This window comes from Ictidomys tridecemlineatus, chromosome 1, assembly GCF_052094955.1.
Source record: "Ictidomys tridecemlineatus isolate mIctTri1 chromosome 1, mIctTri1.hap1, whole genome shotgun sequence".
Classification (NCBI taxonomy): domain Eukaryota; kingdom Metazoa; phylum Chordata; class Mammalia; order Rodentia; family Sciuridae; genus Ictidomys; species Ictidomys tridecemlineatus.
Window position 1 is genome coordinate 230,678,021 of NC_135477.1, and position 25,282 is coordinate 230,703,302.

Consider the following 25,282-nt stretch of genomic DNA (forward strand, 5'->3'; position numbering starts at 1 on the left):
ATACTGATTAATATTTTGGGGGGATAATTTGGTAATGGAAAGGGTCGATTGTGAAGAGTTTGATTAGTTCTCATGGGAAGGAGAAAAAGAAAAAGAAGGACAGAGGAAAAGAAGGAAGGAGGAAAGGGATAGATAACAAAAATATTTTTCATATGGATAAAATTATAATGTAAACCCAATACGTTTTGATGAATGCTAAAAATTATTTTATTAAGAAAATAGTATCTATAGATTTATATTATAAAGCTGTAGTATCACATTGAGTAATGCCACTTTGTCTCTGTAGAAAGAATATGTAGAATGCCTTCTATTGATATTTTGTTCATTTACTGTTTATTTTCTTTGGGGTCCTTTGTTAAGTACACAAGACTGAGTTAAAAACATATTTTTGGGACTTATAGTCTGGTATAATATCAGTAAAATTCAAAGTGATATTATCATTCAACCTGGTAATTGCTAAAACAGTAAAACCCAGATGTGTTAAGATCCCTTGTTCAATGTCTTTCCAGGTGCCTTCCCTTCTCCTGTCATCCTCTCACTCCTAAGCCACTTGCTCAACTCTTCCCATTTCCACTCTGCTCTTATTACTTATTATTACATTATCATTCTATACATAAGTGGGGTTCACTGTGCTGTATTTGTACATGGACTTAGCATAATTTTGTATATTTCATTCCATTGTACATCCCCACTGAGCAATTTATGTGATATGGAGTATGGATATGACATAATGAATCCCACCATTGTATGTAAAATCATAATATCCCAATAAAAAAGGATCACTTTCTGTAAGAAGCTTAAGATATACTTATTTAAAAAATTTCTTTCTATTAAGAGAAGTGTTAAGCTCCAAAGTAAAGTTATAGATCAAGAAGTTCCACTGACTACTATGGAAATTTTACTTATTAATTTATTATAATTACTTGCACAAAACTTTCTCTTAAAATTGCCAAAACTATCTTATTACTTTGTGTATGTGCATGTGTTGTGTGCTTGTGTGTTTCAATTGCCCACAACAAAGGTTATACACATGTAATTCATATTATGACTATTTCATATTTTTAAAATTATCATTAGTATACAGAAGAATTTATATTTGTTACCATAAGTTGGTCAGTTTTACTGGGGAATACCATGTCTGGATAAAACATAAATGAAAAACTAAAATAAATCAACTGTAGCATAAATTCAATCTAGTGAGTCACATCACCGTTTAACTAAAGTGAAAATCTTGCTTGGTAGATTTGATGCTTACATTTACAACAATAAATTTAATCAACTATAGTAAAATAAAAAGACACTTTCCCTAATGGAGCAAGCTTAAAATTTTTAACCAAACATCTAAAAGAAATGACTTTCCAAAATTTAAGGGATTATATTTCTGGAAAATCATTTATCCACGTCTAACTATAAGTGGAGAGGGACACCAAGGATTTCTTTCATATCTACAAAACTTCTTGCATCAACCGAGGTAATAATCAGAGGAAAAGGGAAGCAAGAGAGCTCTGGAGAGCCCTCAAAAATCCTTGAAGCTTCTGCTCACACCCTCTTAAGATGCTGCCCTAAACATGCCTGAGAAGCATCACAGCCTCTCCTCCTACAGATGGTGATAAGGAGGATAAGACACAGTAGCCACTCACCTGAGACATCAGACAAAACAGCTGGCTGCACCCAGCACTGCATGTGAGTGAGGCATCTGTTAGAGCCACCAGATAATTACAACTCAATCATGTGTGACCCAGCAGAACAGCAAGCTCATCCCACAGAATCATAAGCAAAGAAAGTGAATATTGTTTGGGGCCGGCAAGTCAAGGCTCACTTTGTTTCAAAACAAAAGCTAACAGACACTGAAGAAAAGTTCTTAGAAGGAAAGTTCTGAAACCTAGAATTTTTTGCTCAGTTTTGATTCCTCAGTTATCCAATGTGTTCCCCATGTGCACACTAATGTACCATATAGAACTGTAGTGCCAGCCTCACATTACTGAAATGATCTCATTCGGAAAACTCTGCCTCAGAGCAACGACTTTTAAATAGTTAGTAGAATCCTGGCACATGTCTCCTGTGAAGCTCCCAAGGTGTTTGGGCAGAACTAAATCAGTTCCCCAACCAGCAGTGCAAGAAGTCAGTGCAGCTGGAGTCTCTTTGTGTTGCCCTGCAACACAGATTAGCTGCAAGGGGAGGAAGCCTGGGGCTTTAGAGACCCTAGGGGGAAAATGAGGACATGAAAAACATCACAAGTGTTCCATACATCTCCAAGGACAAGGGACTGTGTGCATTCAAAGGGTCATAGAGCAAACCTCCATGCTTTATTTACTTTCAAAACTTCAAGAGTTCCATTGAAACTAAAGTTTATAAATTTCCTACTCATATTTGACATAAGGTAAAATATATTTCATTTTCTTTAACCTAAATTAAAATAATTCCTTCTAGTCTGCTTTAATCTGTTAAATATTTTAAATGATGATTAAGGAAATATGTTTTATCGATGTTCAGAATATGTAGATGTATACGTTTACATGAAGAAATGTTAGTTTGAAAAAGATGTGAAGTTTATTTTTAGTTGAATTGTATTGTGATCTAGTATGATTTTCTCTGAAACAATATTTGGATATAAAGCATATTATACAAAAATTTACAGTGGATGAATTACAACCAAATTTTAGTTCATACTCAAGACTCCTGATATGCAGTTACAACAATACTATATTGCAGAGATTGGAGTATATGTCTATAAAAATAAAGAAAAAAATGATTCCGATTGTTTTCTAGAAAAAAATGAATTTATTGATACAACTGAAACACACATTCTTATCAGAGAATTTTATGGATAATAATATATGTCTTGGCAATATTATTGAATATCTCAATTGCCCATGATACCTTTTCTGTGTTAAATTGGTAATTCCATTTAAAAATACTGTTTTATTCATCCCAATTTCACTTCTAAAATGGCATACTTTCTGTTGACTTCTGACTCAAAAAGCAGGTAAAATTGAATCTCATAGTTGGTTTTCTCTTTCTGCTATGATAAATAATAGCTTTAACTTATATTCAAGTCTCAGTTATGAAAACTTGATATTTAATAAAATTACTGAAAATGACTTAGATTTTATTCAAAACTTGATAATTTCATTAAAGAAAATTGAAGATATATTCCATAGAATAATTCAAAGGTGTCAAGATCATTGTGTCATTCTTATTGCTTAGATATGGCTTGAGTTTATCCCCCAAGGTTCATATGCTGAAGTTTGGTCCACAATTCAAGATTTTGAGAGGTGGTAGAACCTTTAAGGAATGGAATTTGGAGGAGATACCTAGGTTACTAGGGGAACCACATCCAAATGGAGTTTAGGTGATGGGGCCTTTGCTAATTCCCTCAATAGTGGGTTATTATAATAAGAGTCTGATTCCTGAACCTCAGTGGCTTTCCTTCTCACCTTATCACTCCTCATGTTCTCCATCCCTTTGATGTCATTCCTCACAAGGCTCTTATCAGAGACCAGACAGATGGGGCACCTGAACTTGGACTTTCAAACTGCAAAAATGTGAGCTCTACTATTTAAATGCCCAGTCTCAGGCATTTTGTTAGAGCAAGAGAGAGAGACTAAGACAAATACCAACTCAGGTATGATAATGTCTTCCATATTACAGAAAAGAAGGAAGGGAAAAATGCTAAAATTGCTTTGATAAAACAAAAGTCTCTTATTGGCCTATTCATGTTACTTTTGCTCTCAGTGATATTATAATAGCATGGTTTTCACATATGTTGACTCTGTTTAAATTGATAATGATTTATATGTTACACACACACACACACACACACACACACACACACACGCCCACACAGTAGCAGCAGCACAAAAACAACCACTAGCTTGAACTACACAAGCATTTCCAAATGAGAGCTATAAAACACTCAGAATTTACTTTAAAACTGAGAGCTATCATGACTCTCAAGTAGCCAAACCATTACTCTTCTTTCTGTAGGAAACAATTAACTATTTTATCTAATGGTTTCTTCAGTTTTTCATGCTATTCTGCATTTGAATATGGCAATTGATATTTGCACTCCAAAATCACTTACCTAGCCAAATAAAATATCTTTGGCTCATCAAAAATATTTCATAACCATTCTAACATTTTGGATTTTTTGTTTTTTGGAAAATACCATAATTTTAACAAATATATTCTCTAATTTGTGTTTCTACTTTAATTTTTATTTTCATTTCTTTATCTTACATGATCCCCAGGAAAATGATTCTAAATTTAAAGCAATTTTGCCCCCTCAAGGGCATTTAGCAATGTCAGGAATCATCTCAGCTTCTTGGTAGGAAAAGAAATGCTCTTGGCATCTATTGGAGAGAGGCCAGGGGTGCTGCTAAACGTCTTGCAATGCCCAAGGCAGTTCCCCACAACAAAGAACTATCTAGTCCAAAATGCCAACAGTGGCAAGTTCAAAAACCTTTCTTTCAGGGAATATGATTCCCTAGATAATAGTTAAAATTATACTATTTAAATGAAGGAGATAAAATCCTGACATGAAAAAAAAATGCTTCAAGAGGCACTTTTGCAACTTTATTTGTTAAACTTCCAGAATTCCACACACTTCAGTGATAATTACCCACTCATGAGAAACATATCTATATTTCTTTCTGGAAATATAGCACACTTCAAATGCTTTGAGTGACTCTGACAATTATGTAGGACTACTGATATGCAATAAACAAATAAAATATCTTACACCCTAGAAACTTGTGGCATTACCTCCTCTGTAGTCTCACAGCATATTTTGAAAACTCACATCAACAGAACAATTCATCATTTGCATGATCTTTTATATTTCCCCTTAACACACACATACATACACTACATGTACACACTCCTAACTGGGCTATTACTCACAGGAAAAAAAGAACTAGTTTTCACTATTGCAATCTTATTTTTAATAAGATTAAATCCACTTTTAATCCACTTATTTTTCCCTTTTTCTAACTGACAGACATCCTATGAATTATGACTAATTCATTGAATTTGTCTTCTCTAATCCACAAGTTAGTTTTATGAGCAAATCTATGGGTCCTTCATTTTTGTGCTTATCAAGCACCAAATTGAAATTGTCTATTTATATCTGTTATTTCCTTAAAGACAGTGGATTTGTTTTATTTCTTATTGTATCAGTACTATTATCATAGTTCTCAGAATATGTAATGGGTTCCTTCTCTTTTTCTCTAGAAAGAATTGGGTAGAAATATGAAGAGTTTCCAAGAACTGGATGATTTAAAACTCAATGAGTATAGGGTAAAAATGATAATATTATTATGAACCCAATGTAGAAAAAAATGGTATCCTCTACCTACCTTATTTTAAATTTTTTTTAGGGTAAGAAAATAGCATATCTTTAAGTTAAGATTTAATATTATTCTCTAAGGGAACGGGGGAAGGAGAAGATACATGGGGGAGGAAACATGGTGGAATAAGATGGACATCATTACACTAGGTACATGTATGACCACACATACACTGTGACACTACATCAAGTACAGCCAGAATGAAAAGCTGTGCTGCAATTGTGTACAATGAATCAAAATGCATTCTGCTGTCATATATACCTAATTACAATAAATAAATAGATAAAGTTTTAAAAATACACCATAAAAATATTTAATATTCTCAGTAATTTTTGTTTTTGTGAATTTAGATTTTAATTTAAAAAAAATATTTATCTTTCAGTTGTAGTTAGATGCAATATCTTTATTTTATTTTTATGTGGTGCTGAGGATTGAACCCAGGGCCTTGCATGTGCTAGACGAGTTCTACTGCTGAGCCACAATCTTAGCCCCTAGATTTTACTCTCTATTATCATTTTAAATAAATGTTAGTATGTAATCATCAATAAAGAGAACACATTTATTTAATTTTCTTCTTCTAAAACTGGTGTGGTTTTATTTTCCTTTTTTCAATTTTTATGTGTTTTTTTTTATTTGTTCTACTTAGATACACATGACAGTAGAATGCATTTTAACACATCATGCATTCTTCTGGTGGTACACCAGCCATGCAATCAAATATGTCCAATTCATTCTGAAGTCCTTCCTACCTCCAGTTACCCTCCTCTCCCTTCACTCCCCTCTCCCTAATCCAAAGTTCCTTTTATTTCCCTAGTGCCCCCCCAACTGCTCTAGTTGTGAATTATTATCCACATATCAGAAAAAAAAAACAAAAAAAACATAACATTGAGCCTCTGGTTCTTTGGGATTGGCTTACTCGCTTAGCAAAATATTCTTCGGTTCCATCCATTTACTGGCAAATGCCATATAATTTTATTCTTCTTTAAGGGTGAGTAACATTTTATTGTGTATATCTATCGTATGTTTTTATCCTTTCATCTCTTGTAAAGCATCTAGGTTGGGTTCCATAGTTTTGGTATTGTGAATTGAGCTGCTATAAACATTAATGAGGCTGCCTCACTGTTGTATGTTGATTTTAAGTCCTTTTGGTGTAAATCAAGGAATGGGATAGCTGGATCAAATTGTGGTTCCACTCCAAGTTTATTGAGGAATCTCCATACTGCTTACCATAATGGCTGCACCAAATACATTCCCACCAGCCATGTATGAACTTTCTCACATCCTCACCAGTATTTATTGTTGCTTGTATCCTTGATAATTGCCATTCAGACTGGAATGAGAGGAAATCTATTTAGAGTAGTTTTGATTTGCATTTCTCTAATTGCTAGAGATGTTGAACATTTTTTTTCATATATTTGACATCAATTGCATTTCCTCTTCTGTGAAGCGTCCAGTTCCTTAGCCCATTGATTGAGTTATTTTTTGTTTTGTTTTGCTTTGTTTTTTTGTTTTTTTGTTTCTTTGTTTTTGATGTTAAGTTTTTTGAGTTATTTGTCTATCCTGGAGATTAGTGCTCTATCTGAGGAGCATGTGGTAATATTTTCTCCCATTCTGTAGGCTCTATCTTCATGTTACTGGTTGTTTCCTTTGTTGTGAAGAGACTTTTTAGTTTGATTCCACCCCATTAAATGGTTCTTGATTTTACTTCTTGTAATTTAAGTGTCTTGTTAAGGAAATTAGTTCTTAACTGATATGGTAAATATTGGGGCCTAATTTTTCTTCTACTAGGCACGGGGTCTCTGCTCTAGTACCTAAGTCTTTGATCAATTTTGAGTTGAGTTTTGTGCAGGGTGGGTGATAGGAGTTTAGTTTCATTTTGTTACATATGGATTTCCAGTTTTCTCAGCACCATTTGTTGAACAGGCTATTTTTCTCCATTGTATATTTTTGATGTCTTTGTTTAGTATGAAATAACTGTATTTATGTAGATTCATCTCTGTGTATCCTATTCTGTACCATTGGTCCTTGTGTCTGTTTTGGTGCCAATACCATGCTGTTTTGTTACTATGGATCTGTAGTATAATATATTTTCTGGTATTATGATAACTCCTGCTCCTCTTGTATTGCTAAGGATTGTTTGGCTATTCTGGGTCTCTGATTTTTTCAAAGAATTTCATGATTGCTTTTTCTAATTCTATGAATAATGTCATTTGGATTTTAATAAGTATTGCATTAAATCTGTATAATTCTTTTAGTGTTGTGGAGTTTCCATTATAGAAGTTTTTTATGACTTTTGTTAGATCGATTCCTAATTATTTTATTTTATTTTTTTGAGGTTATTGTGGATGAGGTAATTTTAACACATTTATTTTTTAGCAGGTTATACCAGAAGCCATATTTTAGAAGTACCTGTATTCAACAATATGTATGTGTGTGCATTCTTTCCCTTAGATATTTTATGTGCATCTGCACGATTGTTCTGCAACATAGTCATGTTCCCTAAAAAAATCATAGACTATTTAACATGGATTTTTGAAAACATTTTTTTTCTCATTGACACAATACTGATCTTTCCATTTAAACACATTTTTTTATACACGTTCACCTTAAGTCTCCATAGAATTCAGTATTTCCTTGAACACATTCTTACAAAAACTTTATATCTATCCATGTATCTATCCATCCACCTCCTGGTTTCTTTTTCATAATTATAAACAACATTGCAATGTCATAATTTCCCATGCATCTTTGCATGATCATGTAAATGTATACACATACACTTATATTTTTCAATAATATTTTTAGCAAAAAATGTTTTTAAATTTTATATAGATGTTGCCAAATTACTCTAAAAATATGGCAATTTATTTTTCCTCTAATGCCTCTGCAGAGTAACAACTATTGCATACTGGCATTTTTTTTGTTATGTCAATTACTATTGAAATATAAGATTTTTGTATAATTAACTTGTTTTTTAAAAAATATCCTGCTGATGTGATTTTTGCATTTTGATTTAATCGTAGAGTAATTTATTGCTAATTTATTTTTGTAAAAAAATTATGTGATAAAAAGTACTTTAATGTTTATAATGGATTTTATAAATATTTCATTTATTTTTCAATTAAGTTTAGCATGATTGATGAAAGTATTGACATACTTTCAAATAATTATTCATTTATGCATTAATGTCTTAACTCTTTTTGGATGGCGGTATCATTGAATGTTTCCAGTTTTATGATAGATTTATTTACCATTTCCTTTGTCTTTAGTATGGGGATAATGTGCTATTTTACAATTTCCAACATTATGACCACACCTGGTCCTCCATCTGAACACCACTCTGTATCTCAGGTAATGTGACCTCTTTCACACCTGAAAGTGGCCCTTGAGAACTCCATTTACATGATTGCCCACACGATCTGCATTTTCATGTCCCTTCAGATTTTGTTCCTTACACCCACCTAAAACCTATCCATTTTCTTTATACGCAGGTTTCTGCTATATACATATTTAATGCTGTCAGATTTCTCTCTCTTTTTTTTTTTTCAAAATCAAGTCCATATTGAACTTTAAAGTGATTTTATTGTATTGTAAATGAATTACCTATTCTCTCACTCTCTGACTACTTGGTTTGAATTTTCATATTTTTGATATAAAGTAATTCCCCAAAATGCATCTCTTAAAAAAAGGAACATCATAATAATATGAATCTGTTCTAATGAGTTAAAAGATCCTTCTAGCTCAGTAAATTGGTTACATTCTAGCACACACACTGTTTTTCATTGCTGGTATTGCAAATTTTGGAATTTTAAAGAATCATTCCACAAATACCTTGAATCTGGTTTAATTTTGTTCACCATATAAAATATAGTAAATCAAAAACTAAGATTATATCTATGTTAAAAGTTGTACACCTTACTAATGTTTTAGTTTGGGGAAAATTCCTTAATTCTATGTTGCAGTTTCATCCTTTGTAAAAAAGAAGATAATAATAGTGCTGACATCACAATGGTGATGATTACATGAGCATGAATTTATTGCAAATGGCATGCAATGACTGACACAGAGCAATTTTCAACAAGTGTTCCTGGTAGTATCTGTGGTCAGTATACTGACAGTTGCTATGGTGACTTGTAGTCACAGACTGGCAAAATTACTGGTAGCTTTGTGGTGATCAATTCTGGGTATTTGGCAGAACTCAGACTACATTCAAAATGCCTAATCACCTTATATTCATTGATCATAGCTAATATGTGTACAATTAATTCTTTAGTAGATGGCAAGCAAGATATACTCATCTGAGATTAGCTGGAAATCACATATCAGACAGAAGTGAAAATTGTTGCCAGAGGAAAATCATTTGACCTCATAAATTCACAATGAGTTAGCAAAAAGGAACAGAAACAAGGATCTCATATCATTAACACATCAAGGCATGTAAGGGAAAATTAGGACACTATTTCTTATCTGAAGATGAAAACTTCCTCACTATTCTTTAGGATTTAGTATTAAATTTAATTATTTCATTAGGGTGTCTACCTTAGAACTTAGATTCAACTTAGCTGTATGTATAGAAAGTCCAGCCAAAACTTAAACAAAAAGACATATTTTTTCTTCTAAGAAACGTCTTAGGATTGGCAGAAGACCAAAGATTCAGTCCTATGACAGTATTAATTTTCAAGAATTTGGGCTGGAGATGTGGCTCAAGCAGTAGCGCGCTCGCCTGGCATGCGTGCGGCCTGGGTTCGATCCTCAGCACCACATACAAACAAAGATGTTGTGTCCGCCGATAACTAAAAAAATAAATACTAAAATTCTCTCTCTCTCTCTCTTTAAAAAAAAAAAAAAGAAAGAAAAGAATTTATTTATTTGGACTTGCTCTACCAGTGTATTATACTGTTTTTAGAAGCTTTCTACTGAATTTCATTTAGGTGCTATGCTTCCATACTACATAACCACTACAGGCAAGAAGAAATGGGAATGGTAACCAGTAAAATACATGTGCTAGCTGTGCTGTTTGTCAGGAAAGCAGTATCTTTCCTGGGAACTTCAGCTGGCCAACACTGACCCACCTGCATCAAGCAGACTCTTTGTCTGACAGAATCATGACACTGTCCTCTAGCTATTTCCCTGCCTTGTGTCTTGGCCCTGCAATCTCTTACCAAGGAAATTGGTAATCATTTGTTTCCTACAAAAATAATGTAGTGAATATTCCAGGCTTTGTGAGACATATTTCGTGAAGGCTTCCTTCCTCCAGGCTCTTCAGATCTGCCCCTTCAGTACCCCACCTGCCACAGACAACACTGGAATAATCAAGTAAAGCTATGCCTCAGTAAAACCTTACAAAATCAGACAGCGGTCCAGATAACCCTCTCTTGCCATTGCTGATCCCAATTCTATAATATTAATCACTTTCAATATCCAAAATCAGTTAGTACAAGAGTTTTCAATCTGAAGCCTGTGACATGAAGTAAAATTCTTCCTCCACTGAGTGGCACATTATCTTCTAGACTTTCGTATTACAAAGTGCATTATAATATGTTATGATAACATTTATGTGTTTGATTTTCCTCAATAATAAGCTTGTTAACACCCTCAAATATACTACTGAAAAATAATTTCCAACATTCAGTCTAGGACTTGCAGTAAAATTTCCCAATTAATTTAATTTTGCCTGGAGCCACAGTAGGGGACATTTAAAACTTATTTTGTATTATCCTTCTTCTCTACAATTTTTAGATATTAAATTCTTCATCTTCAACCATACTTGTCCAAGTATATTAGCTGTTCCCCATTCCCACCTTCCTCCCCAAGTACTAGATGAAGATGTTGAAATGTTTTGAATTTTTTTCCTCCAAATCCACAGCCTTTGCTGCAATAATTCCTGTAGGTGTCATGATTTTTAGTTAGACAATGTTGTATACGTTTGCATTCTTAACAGTGCCATTTTACATTTAATGTTTTGATTGTATAAATATACAGCTATGTCAGGGCTCATTGCAGATAACTTTAGTCTTCTTTTAGATCCATGTTCTTATTCATTTCAACTATTGTCAATTTCAACTCTTCTATAATTTTCTGTCAGGGAGAGGATGACTGAACTTTCAGGATTCTTTTCCAGGATTTTTTTCCCTCATAGATGTATCACATTTTGAATGAATAAAGGATTTAAGTTTTCATTCTTTCCTTTGTAGACTATACATGAGATTCAATTATCTACTAGATTCCAACATTTCAATCAATATATATAATGTGAATCTGTTTTTTTTTGTAAATGGAAATTTCAAAAATTACAAACGTCTATAAAATTTTCTCTTTATCCTTAGTCTTTAGAAACTTTGCCACAGTTTATCTAAAGTTGATCCTTATTCTATATATCCTTCCTTGAACTCAGAAATTCTATTTGACTTCTAAATCAGAGTATTTTGCACCCCCAAATGAAATTTTATTTTCCTCTTCTGCATTATGCATCTGTTCTTTGTTTTCTGGGAACCTGTGCTGCAAACATGATAGGTTGAATAAATGCACTCTCTAAGTCTTCCCTCTTCTTCCCACAATTGCAAATTGTGGGCTTTCCATATTAGAAACTATGGATATTTTAAAAAAATATCTTGCTTTTTGATTCCTCTTTAGCTACTTCTTTTGATGTGATATATTTAAAAAACAAGAAGATATTTTGGTCTAATTGGTGACCATTAATGCTTTCAGTGCTTATATACTTTTTTGTTGTTGTTGTTTTATTATTTATTTATTTAAAATATAGCTACACTAATGCTTAGAATCAGCACAATTCACAAGAGCTACATTACAGAACCAGACCAGATATTTATCAACAGAAGAATGGATTTAAAAATGTGGTATATGTACACAATGGAGTTTTAGTTAGCTGTAAAGAAGAATGCAATCATGGTATTTGTATGTGAATGGGTGGAACTGGAGAATTTCCTGCAGACTGAGAAAATCAAGAATCAAATGTTTTCTCTCGATTTTGGAAGCTGGAACAAAATAAAGGGAAATCTGTGTGTGTGTGTGTGTGTGTGTGTGTGTGTGTGTGTGTGTCTGCGTGCGAGCTCCCGTGAATGGACATGTGTCAAGTCAGTGAGTGTCCCTGAAGAGTAGAGGAAGGGCTTGTGGGGGGGTCATAAAAAGAGAAGAACCACAGAATAGAACTGACCAAATTATCCTATGTACATATATAAACATACCCCATTAAATTTCACCTTTACATATATCTTTAATGCACTAATTTAAAAAACACTATAAATAAGTAGAAGAATGAAGAGTTGAATAAAGGAGCGAGAGAATAAGGGTAGAGGAAGACAGGGAAAGTTGAAATACTGGGGACTATACTGAAATAAAATATTTTTCATGCTTGTATGATTATGTCAAACTAAACCAAATATTATGTTTAACACTGAGATACTAATAAAAAAAATACAAGGACACATGATTTGGGGTTAAAATATCTGTATTGTTAAGTACTTAAAATGCAATGTATTGTACTTAAAATGTCTGTGGTGTTCTTATTACCTACTCTTCTTTTGAAACAGTCTTTCTTTAATGAATGTTCTGTTAGCTCTCTTTTGTGCATCCTCCTAGGGTTACCTTGCTCTTTTAGTTCTTACCCACCTCCTGGAATTAACCTACCAGTGGTATTCTTATATACCATAGAGCTCTATGGGTAGGGCACAGGAAATTCTGTTCCTGGGTTTCCACACAAACTCTCACTCACTAAGTGAGTAGTGTTCAGTCTTTTAATTCTCCCTCAAATCTCCTTGTAAACCTTCCCCCAGGATTGCCGAGTCTGATCCCTGTTTTCTATCTACTATGGCCCAGAGGGAACCATGTTAGCAATTGTTTTCTCCCCTGAGGCTCTGGCTGACATGAAGACCTAAGTCTCTCTCTTCTCCCGACTTCACCCAACAGCTACAGGACATACTTGGCACTCTCGAAAGAACAAAATTGGGCTGAGGTTGAAAGGTAGGGAAGGGAAGAGAGTCTTAGTTTCATTACATCATATCATGTAAATATTCAAATTCATAGAGTGATTTAGAGACTTTAAAATCCTTTGTTTAAAATAATGTTCATATATGTGAATTGAAATTAAATGTCTAAAACTTTATTAAAAAATGCATTCTAAATCTAAGCTTAGAGTCTTACAAAGATAGTGAGAAATTATTATGCTAATTAAGTTTTTGTTGTTGATGCTGCCGCTTTTATTGTCAGTGCTATGCATTCAACCCAGGGATTCATGTAGGTCAGGCAGGACTCACAAGCCCTATGACAGCTGATTTATTTTAATTACCCTTAGAAAACTCATCTATTTGGTAAAAATAAAATGGCCAAACTACAAAAAGCTGTGAGTGATGGGAATGCCCCAGATAATCAGAGACTCTAAACCTGAATCATGATACACTATCTGTAATATTGTCTTTGCATTCAGGTAAAACTGGAATTTATAACTCCTTGGGTATTTCCTAGATATGTGAATTTGAGGAAGTGACTTAAGTAATCTATCCCAGTTTGCACGTTTTAAAAATTCAAATTTTTTTCACAGGATTGTTGTATATTTTGCAATATATGTAAAGTAGATGCTTAGGAATCTCTTAAACTTTTACTTATTAATGTAGTGACTACCTCTACTACTAATGCTATTATAATTTATTCATGAGCTTAAGCTTAAAACACATGAAGCCATGAATCTGAAACACAACATGGTCTTTTTTCTAATCAAAATGTTGTACTGAATTTGTTGGTATGTGTTTAATATTAGAAAAAAATGCATAACCAAAATACCATAGAAGTTAAGCAAGAATCATAGCTATTAACCAATTTATGACTTTTTCCTTGAGATAAAACCATAGCTTATATTTACATCCTCATAAATTAATTCATTAATATATAATTGACTCAGTATTCTTTAATATTTTATGCAACAGACAAATATTCAAACATTTTGAAACTTTTCCACAATTCTACAGTCACAGACACACACAAACACACACACACACACAGACACGGAGAGATTAAAAACTGGACTTTTGTAGATGATTTTTGGATTAACTCTTCAAGTATAGAAATAGTCTTCCTTACCCATATCTGACATTTCAGGCACAGTCACAATGTAAGGTCCATCTGTGAACTTTGGAGCATTGTCGTTGATATCTTGCACTTTGATGATGAACTCAGATTCAGGTTCCAGAGGCTTGTTTGTCCGTCTGTCAATAGCCTGGGCATGAAGCACGTAGTGTGTCTTCTGCTCTCTGTCTAGGCTTTTGGTTGAGTGGATGTCTCCCGTGGTATCATCAATGATAAATATAGTCCCAGCACCTTCTCCAGTAAGGATGTACTTGACAGACCCATCACCTTTGTCAGAATTGGAGTGCAGCTGCAAAATACACATGGGCAAATTAGCAGGCAATTGCATTCCCACCTTTGGTCTCCTTCTTTGAAAATTTCCCATATACAATTTGATACCTATTGTAAGATTTTTTTCTCTCTACAGTGTCTTGCATATGGCTGTTTTTCATTATCTTGCATATTTTGTCTAGTTGGTATTCATATAATTATTTATCATGATTTCCCTAAGCAATCCATTTACTGGTTTGAGAAAAAGAATAACCCATGTTGTTTTTTCACTAACTAATATAAAAGTGAGAAAAGAAACTTTCACTACATTTCTGTCACCTAGAATACTTTTAAGAATAAAGCAGATTTTTTTTGTTTTTGTTTTTGTTTTGTTTTGTTTTTAGTATTAATGGAGATTCTATTTCTACCTTAAAACTAGAAAAAATACATCGTGGAATGAATTGATATTTAAATTAATTATTAAAATTCTCAAAATAAAGGCCCATGATTTGTCATAGAGCTTTAATTTTATAAGTTGAAACAAATTTGAAATATTTTCTAGTATAAATATTTATATTTAGAATGTAAAAATATGAGCGGTAATTTTTTTCTTTAAGGATTGCAAACATTTAACTCAAAAGGTTGCTATTAGTCTTAAATGGAACCAGTAACTATATCCTAAATTTATTTAACTTAAATACATGGATAAATATCACTTACTGAATTAAAATGATAAAAAAATACCTTACTGGTATTTTTAAAGTAGAAATTTTAGTAAAGAGATCTTCTCTAATAAGAATAATCAATATATTAAGATAATATTAGTCTTTTTTGTTATTTAAAACTATGAATGCTTTTGAGTTGCATATCACTCATGCTTAAAATTCTATTTTAACTTATACCATCAAAATTCAGTTAAATACCTCTGGGAGTGCCAGTACTATATTTCTACCCAGGAATAGTGGAAGTATTTTCTGAAATCTCAAATACATATTTGAAAAATTGTTTCTCCCAAGAGAGCTGAGCAGTTATCTTCATATGAAATTCTCTGGTCACATAACCTCAAGTCCTCACCTTTTGTTCATTTCTAACATTGGAAATTCTGAAACACATAGCCTTATTCACAAAGCACTTCAGTTTTCTTGCCATAGTGAAGTGACAATTTTCAAGGTTATTTTAAAGGGTCTGAACTCTTAAAAGTCAGTTGAAATAGACAAGATTTAGAAAAACAAAACTCAAGAAAAGAATTTTTTTGTTTTGTAAAAGAAAAAGCAGCCCAAAGAAAATTCATTACAAATCATCAATCATTTTATTTTGTTTTATTTTTTTCAGTATTGGGGATTGAAACCATAAATGCCTATGAGCCTTCATATTCTAATTTTGATACAGGTTCTTGCTAAGATGCTGATACTGGCCAGGAACTTGTAGTCCTCCACACTCAGTCTCCAGAGTTGCTGGGTTTTCAGGCTTGCACCACTCCATAAGTCACACAGTAATAATATTTTCATAATTAGTAACCCAGCTAGCATAATTTTTATTAGTTATGACTAATTTGAACATAGACTGTAATATGATCAGTGAATTATAATTTAGAAATATTCATATTATTGAATCACTTTAGAAAAATTAGAAAAAATATTACAGAAATATTTGATATTTTAATATTAAAATATTTTAATACTACTTAGTTTTAGGGTTTAAGTAATGTGATTGTTTTATTAATACATTTTTTCATCTTTTAACTAACATGATTGAATTTTGAAATTATGAGCGTTCGAGTAATACTAATGGAAAACCATTACATTAGCATGTAGTCAATTGATTAACATTTTATATAATTTTGATAATAACCATATGTGAAGCAGCAACTTGATCTACTCTCAGGATTCTCACTCCTTCACCATATCCTGTCTCAAATGTTCAGTTCTGTTTGAACATATGCTTTGCCACAGAGATGGAGGCCAAGAGAAACATTGGTTATATCATCTTATTTGTTTAATAAGAGGTTTTCAAAGAACTTGGAGGAGCCCATGTTTGTATTAAGTTTTATAAGACAAAAAAAATGATGAAAGAATAAATTAATAAAATAACATTTTTTATTAGTAGAAGTACTGGTAGAAACTTGAGAGATGTAGATAAAACTGGGGATATAAATAATCAGAGTCTATAGATAACTACAATAGATACCTGAAGTGTTTGAGTATGTTCAGGAATGAGAAATAGAAGAAAAGGGTTAGAGCATGGAAATTAGAAATGACCCTGATACAGTTTAGTTACTGATTTTGTAAAAATTTATATCATAGGTTTAACTAGTTACTAAATTATTTGAGAGATACCCATGGACTTTATTATGATAAAAGAAGATAAAATATTTGGAATATAAGGTTGATCTTATTCATATACAATAAACTCCTTTTAGTAAACAGTTTAGAAATATTATCCAGAGAGTGGTAGCAGAGTCTTATCTTAACACACAGTGGTGGGGATATATCTTAACACACAGTGGTGGGGATGTAGTTTTAGAGTCTTGAGGTCTTGCAGAGTAACTTATATTTTCATGTTAAAAGACAGATGTTCTAAATTTAGACTTAATGCAAGAAGAGTTTATTCTTGTGTGTCTGATTACATAGTGAAGTGGGGCTAATAAACTGTTCTTTAGAGGACATAAAAGGAAGAAGGAGTGAAGAAAAAAGAAATAAAAATGTATCAACCCATGTAAGACAAAATTAAAACTTCTCTGGCATTACCTTAATAAATCACCTTTTTCTTAGTGTTAAGTATTAACAAATGGCCCTTCTAAAGCTAATGCAACTCACATGAGTTCATGTCAGGATATTCTTGATGCACCCTGAACCACAGTAGAATCAGTACCAAAAAATATATTGGTTTCACTTCAATGCACATGTTCTCACTAAGAAAATATTATCTTCCTTGGGGAAGAATAATTTTAAAAGGTTAAGGAAATGGTGGAAAAGCCATTAATTTGGAAAGTTGCTTTAAGTTGTAATTTCTACGTTACAAAGACTGGTCACTAAGTTAAAATTATGATATTCTGGATCACACAATTCAAATACACCTTGCTATAAGTAGGGAACTGATATTTACACTATTCCAGTGAATGACTGAAACAAAGACAAAAACATCATATGGGTAATGTTACTCTTATTATCTCCAACACTTTCTGTATAAGAATGCATATGACACAATGTGCAAAAAATATGTGAAAATTTAGAGAGCATGGCATTAAAATGTGGTAGGCATAACTCATTCTACTATGTGTCATATTTTAAAGTAGAATCATACAAAAGAAGAATCAATTAACATTAAGTAACCAATGTGAAGGATATGCATCAAATAATAAATCTCTTGGTAACGTATTCATATCAGTGTCCTTGAAGAAAAATAAAACATAATTTTAAGTTTTTTTTAACAATTATGGAAAAATTGTTAAAAATGAGAATAACAAAATACCTAATTCAACCATAAAACGAATGGTAATTGGTTACAACACAAAAGATTAAGAAATTAATAAGGAAATACAGTATTTGTATAACTAGGAGTACAAAAATACGGCATTTTTAACTAATTGGCATATACACTTTGAGAAGGAAGTGAATGAATAATAAAGAGTTGCAAAGAACAGACTCCCTTTTTTCCCACTTGCTTTGGAAATATAGCCTCTGAACTCAAAACGGAATGTTAACACCTAACACGTAACTGCATAGTGTTGCTTACATTTGAAATTGTCATTTCTTACCCATCAGCTCAACTATCCAGATGTGCTGAATATTTGAGCACTGTGAAATGCAGGCAGTGGGTGAGAATTTCACTACAAGTTATTAAGAAACCTCAAATATTGAGAAATTGATTAAAACTGGAGTAAACTACATGGAATACATGATTATCTATTTTTTATCAGAATAAAATTATGTTTTATTTTTCTTCAAGGACACTGAAACAAATTTTATGTGCACACTTTCTCCTCCTCCTCCTCCTTCTTCTTCTATTATTATTATTATTATTATTATTGTTTAATCTTTAGACAGTATCTTAATAATTTCAACATGCTCGACTTCAATTTGGAATTTTCCAGCATCAGCCTCAAGAGTAACTGGGATTACAGGTGTATTACCCCATGCCCAGCTGTTACTGTTTTGTTTTTGTTCTTTTTAAATATCAGATTATTAAACATGACTCAATTTCCATGAAAATATTGACACAAATCCATTGCCCACACATTAAATTGTATTATTTCACACACATTTAACACTTCATCATTACTGTTCATTTTAGCAATTTTAGGGAAAAAAATAAAGAGATATGGTTGGGGTTGTAGCTTAGAGGTAGAATGCTTGCCTAGAATGTGTGAGACACTGGGTTCAATCCTCAGCACTACAAAAAAATAAATAAATTTAAAGAAAGTCGTTGTGTTCATCTACAACTTAAAACAAATTTTAAAAAATAAAGGGATAGGTAATTATAAATATGCTATCATAAAGGCACTGCATTGATGAAGGGGGAAGTTAATGAGGCGAATTGAAAATTAAAATGTGGGAAATGTGAAGTGTGAAGTGAAAACATGGAATAGTGTGTAAAATGCAGTTTCAGAAATTAAGTGATACAATACTGATTACATATAGACTTTCTTTTTTAAATTTTATTATTATACATTGTTACAATTGCACAAACACTAAAATTAAACAAATGATGTATAACCAAGAGACTCAATAAATTTTAAACAGAATGGTAAAAAGTATTTACAACAAGAGAAGATACAAAGGGACCAGATAAAACAAAAATTGATGTAGCAATGTAAAAACAAAACCTTATTAAACACTATATTGTATACAAACATGAATCAGGAAAAATGGTGGAGTATGAATTTTCCAAATTATCTCCTTTATAAAGGCAATGAGAATTCTCTCTAAAGTTACAAGAATCAACTTTTCAAAACTCTGGAAAATGATCATTCTTGAGGTATCACAGAGAACATGTATGCAAGAAAAATATCTGAATTTTGATTTGAAGATTGAGCTCTGTGTTACCTTACTGTGTGTGCCCTATCCCTGTGCCCTCAGTTCCACTGCAGCTGTGAAAGACAGTATCCTAAAATCACAGTGAAAACCTGCAGCATGGCAGCCACAGGATGTGGCAAAATGGGGCTGGTGATCCTTGGATCCACATGTCCATGAAGTGCTGATTATTTGATTTCTGCTTGGTTCTCTGGAAGACACCACTCTCAACTCTGTTGTTATTTGACCTGACTCACAACTTTCCAAATGCCTATAGTTTTTCCCATAGACACTTTAAAAAACAAAGAAGTCTTAAAAATTAAAGTTGCCTGAGATAGTGAATACCAACTGGAGCAAGTGATATACTAACCCAAAGGTTTAAAATGAAAAGTTGGGAAGTACAATGTTTATTAGAAGTTTTTCAAAAACTGGGCATAGGAATTATAGGCAGCTGCGTACATCTGTAGGACTTTGCAAATAATGATAGTATGAAAGGTCGGAAAGACATAAGACCACAAGATATCATCTCTAGCTAAACTTCAGCATCTTTGAAAGCTGGAAGTAAAGGAAAATGTCAAGTTTTAAAGTGCTTGGTCTAGTGTTGGAAATGGGATTCAAATTGCATCACACTGATCCCCAGGAAAGAAAGGGATGTACATAGATTCTAGGCACCCAAGAAAATATGCATCCATTGTCAATTCACCAATAAGCCATGCATGCTGAGACTTTAGTGGGCACACATAACAATGGATAAAGACTTCAGAATCATTTCAGAAAATTTATTAAAGAAACAGCAACACAAATAACATCAGGGAAAAGTAAGAATCTGATTTCTAAATTTGTTACCTTATGTTAATTAAAATTCCCAGTTTTCAATAAGTAAAAATGATGTGTATTATATTATTGTATTAATACATTAACATACTAAAAGATTACATTGTCTTAACAATTATAATATAATAATACTAATTCTGTTATATTATTATGTTATATACTAAAACTTACAGAAAGAAATAAGAATGTATTAGATATCTACATGGTAAAAGAAAATAGAGATACAACTAAAAATTCAATTTGTAGTCAACTATTTGTTAAAAGTGAAGACATTAAGGCATTCTAAAAAAACAAAAAATGGAGAATGTGTTAACAGCTAATCTGCAATATTACAAATAAAAAACGAGAATTTTAGAAGCTGAAATGAAATGATACTAAATACTAGTTCAAATCCTCATGAAAACTAAGACAATTAAGTAATGGTTAATACAGAATGGCAAGACTAGCAACCTGGAAACTCTAAACACTGTTAATAAAAATTAAAGATCATTCAAATGAAAATGTAATGACAAGTACATATATAAACATAAACAGAGAAAATGTATTTCTTGTGGCACTTCCTCCTGTTTTCCTTTAAAACATAGCTATATGTGTGATTATATAGAAATTTGTGCTACTGAGCTTGACATGTGTAAATATGCATGTGGTATGATAATAACACAAAGAGCAGAATGGGGTTGTATGCAAAGAAATCTTTGAATAGTATTTGACCAAGTTGGAATTACCAAAATTAGATTGTCACAAAGTGTATAAAAGAAATGATAATAATTAAATGGTACACTAGTAAATATTTAATATGAAAGAAAGAGTCACAGAAGACTGTAGGAACAAAACATAATGAAGAAAAGAAATAGTAAAATAACAGATCCTAAGTGATGACAGTCAATGAAAACAGAATAAACATGACGATTGGACACAGAAATTAAAAGAATTTTTAAATAACATCCTTGATGCTTTGAGATACAGTTTGGATTTAAATATAAATATAATTAAAGAGCAGAAAAACATTATATCTTGTAAACTTTAAGGAAAACAAAGCTACATTGGCTGTGATAATATCAGAAAAAATTATGCTTCAAGATGAAAATTGTTACTACAGAAAATCAAGGATAATTTATAATGATATAAGAGTCAATATGTCAATAATTTATAATTGCAAACATGTTTCTATTAACAGTGCCCATAAATATATGATATAGAAACAGATAGGACTGAAAAAATAAGTGCTCATTTAAACAATATCAGTTGAGGTTTGAGTGCCCTGTTTTCAATACTGGATAACTAGTCAGATGATAGGCAGAAGGACAGAATTCTTAAATGACACAGTAAACTACTTAAGACTAAATAGATTATTTATAGTAAACACTACAATAACAGCAGTGTAAATAGTCATATCAACTACAGTTGGAACAACCTCTAGGATAAACTACACATTACGTCAATAAACGTAAATACAAGCACTTCTGCCAGGAAAGCTAGTCTAGATGTAATATGTCACACTATTTCTTTAGCCATCTAAAAATAATAAGAAGAAACTGGACCATTTAAAAATAAATAAATGTACATAAATTACAATCATATACAATATATTCTCTGACCAAAACAAAGAAAGGTAGGAAAGAATTACAGAAGTAAATTAACAAAATTGACAGACAAGTGAAAATAAAACACACTTTCTTAAATCATTAATGAGTCAAGAAGAAATTATAAAGAACACTTTTCAAAAGTAAATATGGTGCCTTAAGTTGAATCAAAGCAAATAATTGTAAACTAAAATTTATAGGATTTATATGGCTATAAAACAGAAAGAAAATAGAGATGAAATAGATAACAATCAAGAAACATGAGTATTTGTAAAGATAACCAAAACTAAAATGATAAATTTTAAACATTTGAAATGTGTGTGCTTTGAAAACACTCTATACAAAAGTAAAAAGACAACTTAGAAAGTGGGTGAAAATGTGTAAACTGTAATTCTGATGAAAACCTAATATCTAGAAATTATAAATAATGCAATTCTAGAGCAGAAAGAACAATTTACCAATTAAACATGAATATAGAATTTGAATACACACTTTTCAAAAGTAGATAAAAAAATAACTGGTAAGTATGTAAAAAGATGATCATTACCATTAGTCATTAGGGAAATGCAAATTAAAACTGCAAGGAGTTACCACTTCACACCCACGAAGAGTGCTAAAATTTCAAAAACACAGAAAATAAACAAGTGTTGGCAAGAATTTGCAGAAATTGGAACACTATACATTATTACACATAGTTACCATTTGAGCCAGTGATGCTAGTGTCAGGTATATACCCAAAAAGAAAGAAAGCACATGCTGCAGAAAACATAGACAAGTGTTTGCAAGAGGTTGGAGTGGAGGGAGAAACAGGGATTGACTACAAATTATCATAAGGTTTCTTTTTCAGGGTTATGCAAATTTTCTAAAATTAAGGAGTTTTAATAGTTTTACACCTTCACATGCACTGAAATCTGAAGAATTATGCCATCAAAAGGACACATGTTATATTTTGTCAATTATATTTCAATAAGAAGCTGCTATTTGAGTAATTATTATTGGTCATAATAGTAAATCATTGTAAATGTACTGAACACCAGCAATTAAAAATCAGAACTTTTGAGATAACTTAAAAATAAGATTTAACTACACAAAATGATGCTTTTAAAGTGCAGATGTATAAGAAGGTAAGATAAAGAAAAATGACAGGCAAAGCCCTTTATAAACATTAAAAAGCATGTCTTCTGAACATGAAAATAAACTCAAAAGAAAGTATATTACAAGAGATGAAGAAAAAATTGCATATTAGTAATTAAAGAATGCTCTTGATCTGATAAACAGCATTTACAAAAATCTAAAACTAGAATTATACACTGTCATAAAAATTTTTTTCCTAAGATTGTGAAGAAAACAAGTATGCACATTTTCACTACTTACTATTCAATATTGTATGGAAAATGCTAGACAGTACAATAGAGTAAAAAACAAATCATAAAACACACATACATGAGAAAGAAATTGAAAACCAGGAAGAAAGCCTTTCTCTATTCAAAGATGATATGTACTTAGAAATGTCTTTAGAATTTGTTGATTTGTTGAAATTTATGTATTTAGAAAATGTTGAAGATTCTATACACATAGAAAATGCATACATATACATATACATCACATAAATAAATTTCTAGGTGCATTTAACAAAGTCAAAAGATTCATGCACAACATTTTAAAATCAAAGGATTTTCTGTTTATTAGTAGTATATTTTTTATCTTAAAATATAAGCAATAAAATTTGTGATAGCAACAGAAAGCCTAAATATTTAGGCATAAATTCAATGAAAAATTTGTGAAGGTCCACATAAAAATCTGCATAAAATTAAGAAAATATATATAAAAAACAGATATCTGGAGCATATCCATTGATTAGAAATGTCTGAAAAATTAATACATATTTTTTCCAAAACTAATTGACAGAGCACCTGAAATACAAATCAATGTAACTGTGAGCATTTTTCAAACATTGGAAAGCTGACTGTAAAAATCACAAGGAAATAAATATAAACAATAGTTTTCAATGAATTGTTGCGAAAAGAAGAACATAATCAAAATAATTTTTTTGTCTACTCTTTCTTTTTAAAATTTTTGTTCTAATTAGTTATAAATGACAGTAGAATGCATTTTGACACATTATGTATAAGTGGAGTATAACTTCTCATTCTTCTATACATGATGTAGAATCAAACCATTTGTGTAATCATATATGTACATAGGTTAATAATATTCAATTTATTCTATTATCATTCCTAGCCCCATATACCTTCCCCTTCCTTCATTGCACTCTGCTTAATTCAAGATACCTTTATTTATCCCTATTCCCCTCACACCCTTATTGTGAATTAGAATTTGCATATCAGAGAAAACATTAAGCCTTTGTGTTTTAGGGATTGGCTTATTTCACTTAGCATGATATTCTCCAGCTCCATCCATTTACCTTAAAATGTTACAATTTCATTCTTATTTAAGGCTAAGTAATATTCCATTGTGTATATATATATATCACATTTTTTATCCATTTTTCTGTTGAGGGGTATCTAGGTTGATTCCTAGTTTGAGCTGCTTCAAACATTGATGTGGTTATGTCACTGCAGTATGCTGATTTTAATACCTCTGGCTGTAAACTAAGGAGTGGGATAGCTGAATCAAATGGTAGTTCCAAGTTTTCTGAGTACTCTCCATACTGCTTCCCATAGTCATTGCAACAATTTGTAGTCCCACTAGCAACGTGAGAGTGTACAATTTTACCCACATCCTTATCAACATTTATTATTGCATTTATTATTGATAATTCCCATTCTGACTGGAGTGAGATGATAACTTAGTTTGGATTTCAATTTATCTAATTGCTAGAGATGTTGAACATTTTTTTTCATATATTTGTTGATCAATTGTATTTTTCTTCTGTGAATTGTGTATTCAAATTGTTAGTCCATTTATTGATTGGGTTATTTGTGGGGTTTTATTTTTGGGGGAGGGGGTTTGGATTTTTTTGCTTGTTTTATATGTTCTGAAGATTAATGCTCTATGTAAGAAGCATGTGGTAAAGATTTTATCCCAAATCTGTAGGCTCTCTCTACATGTTATTGATTGTTTCCTTTGTTGAAAAGAAGCCTTTAAGTTCAAATCCATTCCATTTATTGATTCTTGATTTTACTTCTTGTGCTTT

At 31.8% G+C, this 25,282-nt stretch overlaps 1 protein-coding gene across 10 annotated transcripts in view; it reads right to left on the reverse strand.

Annotated features, from left to right (window-relative positions):
- Cdh18 (cadherin 18) overlaps window positions 1-25,282 on the reverse strand; it is a 903,781-nt gene that overhangs the window by 217,035 nt on the left and 661,464 nt on the right. For all 10 annotated transcript variants that reach the window (XM_078016885.1, XM_078016863.1, XM_078016854.1 and 7 more), the window contains one exon: window positions 14,442-14,736. In XM_078016885.1, the coding sequence (XP_077873011.1) occupies window positions 14,442-14,736 (295 nt within the window). The remainder of the gene's footprint in view (window positions 1-14,441; window positions 14,737-25,282) is intronic.